Source organism: Austrofundulus limnaeus, unplaced genomic scaffold (genome assembly GCF_001266775.1).
Source record: "Austrofundulus limnaeus strain Quisiro unplaced genomic scaffold, Austrofundulus_limnaeus-1.0 Scaffold2444, whole genome shotgun sequence".
NCBI lineage: Eukaryota > Metazoa > Chordata > Actinopteri > Cyprinodontiformes > Rivulidae > Austrofundulus > Austrofundulus limnaeus.
The window spans coordinates 5,464-7,071 of record NW_013954846.1 but is presented as its reverse complement, the minus strand read 5'-3'; the positions used below and the strand labels follow the sequence as shown (position 1 = coordinate 7,071).

Sequence of the window (1,608 nt, the reverse complement as noted above, 5' to 3'; positions counted from 1 at the left end):
TGTGGATCAGGGTCTGGCTGGAGATAGATCAGGGTCTGGTTGGATGTGGATCAGGGTCTGGTTGGAGATAGATCAGGGTCTGGTTGGAAATAGATCAGGGTCTGGTTGGATGTGGATCAGGGTCTGGTTGGATGTGGATCAGGGTCTGGCTGGAGATAGATCAGGGTCTGGTTGGAGATAGATCAGGGTCTGGTTGGAGATAGATCAGGGTCTGGTTGAAGATAGATCAGGGTCTGGTTGGATGTGGATCAGGGTCTGGTTGGATGTGGATCAGGGTCTGGTTGGATGTGGATCAGGGTCTGACTGGAGATAGATCAGGGTCTGGTTGGATGTGGATCAGGGTCTGGTTGGATGTGGATCTGAGACCAGAGTTCAGGTTATGGAGCCTCTTGGTTTCAGTCCTCTTAACAGTTTCTTTCTCACAGGTGGAGAGGATTGTGGACTGTAGAAGGACCAGGAAGGGGAAGGTGGAGTACCTGGTCCGGTGGAGGGGTTATAGTTCAGAAGGAGACACCTGGGAGCCTGAGAGTCACCTGTCCACCTGTATGACCTATGTCCAGGACTTCAACCGGCAGAGAGCCACCACCTTAATGCGCTCCACCCGCAGCCCTTATAGCTCCGCCCACAGAATGCCCTGCAGGCCTCCACCTGCTGCTTCTCGCAGTGACCCGGGCCATGATGCTAGCAGAGGACCACCTGGAGACCCTGTTCTAATGAAGACACCTGCCAGCTTAAATCACCTGTCCTGTCCCTCACCTGTCCTCACCCAGCAGGTTCCACCAGCTGACAGCTTTAGTGCTGCTCTGATGTCAGCATCTTCAGCTGGCTCCGCCCGCCGCAGCCTGGATCTGTCCAAGAGCGGCATCAAGATTCTGGTTCCAAAGAGTCCAATGAACCCCCGACTGGACTCTGAGGAGTCTCCCAGCGAGGCGGCTCACAGCCTGGAGGCCGGCGCTAAGGAAGCACACCTGGTTCCACCTGAGGTCGCCCTGCTGGAGAAACCTGCAGGAGTACAGCTGGGTCCTGGAGAGGAAAGAGCCCGTATGGGGACCAGACCCAGGAACCAGAACCCACTGCCTCCTCCACCACTGGTCCCTATCACACCTGCCGCCATGTGCACTCTCAGTGGCTCAGGTGAGTCCAGAGTCTGATCACAGGTGAGTCCAGAGTCTGATCACAGGTGAGTCCAGAGTCTGATCACAGGTGAGTCCAGAGACTGATCACAGGTGAGTCCAGACAGAGTCCAGACAGACTACAGGTTTCAACCCATCCTCAATTCATCATTTGTCAAATATTTGGTCTGATATCTGTGGTCCAGTCTGACCTCTACTCTGACCTCCAGTCTGACCTCTAGTCTGACCTCCAGTCTGACCTCTAGTTTTACCTCCAGTCTGACCTCTAGTTTTACCTCCAGTCTGACCTCCAGTCTGACCTCTAGTTTTACCTCCAGTCTGACCTCTAGTTTGACCTCTAGTCTGACCTCCAGTCTGACCTCCAGTCTGACCTCTAGTCTGACCTCCAGTCTGACCTCTAGTCTGACCTCCAGTCTGACCTCCAGTCTGACCTCTAGTCTGACCTCCAGTCTGACCTCTAGTCTGACCTCTAGTC

General features: G+C 54.5%; 1 protein-coding gene across 1 annotated transcript in view; it reads left to right on the top strand.

Annotated features, from left to right (window-relative positions):
- Positions 1-1,602, top strand: part of LOC106511005 (chromodomain Y-like protein) — a 2,257-nt gene extending 655 nt beyond the window's left edge. Inside the window, exon 2 of the mRNA XM_013999743.1 lies at positions 426-1,602. Coding sequence (XP_013855197.1) covers positions 426-1,151 — 726 coding nt within the window. The 3' untranslated portion in view covers positions 1,152-1,602. The remainder of the gene's footprint in view (positions 1-425) is intronic.
- Positions 1,603-1,608: the final 6 nt, after the last annotated feature.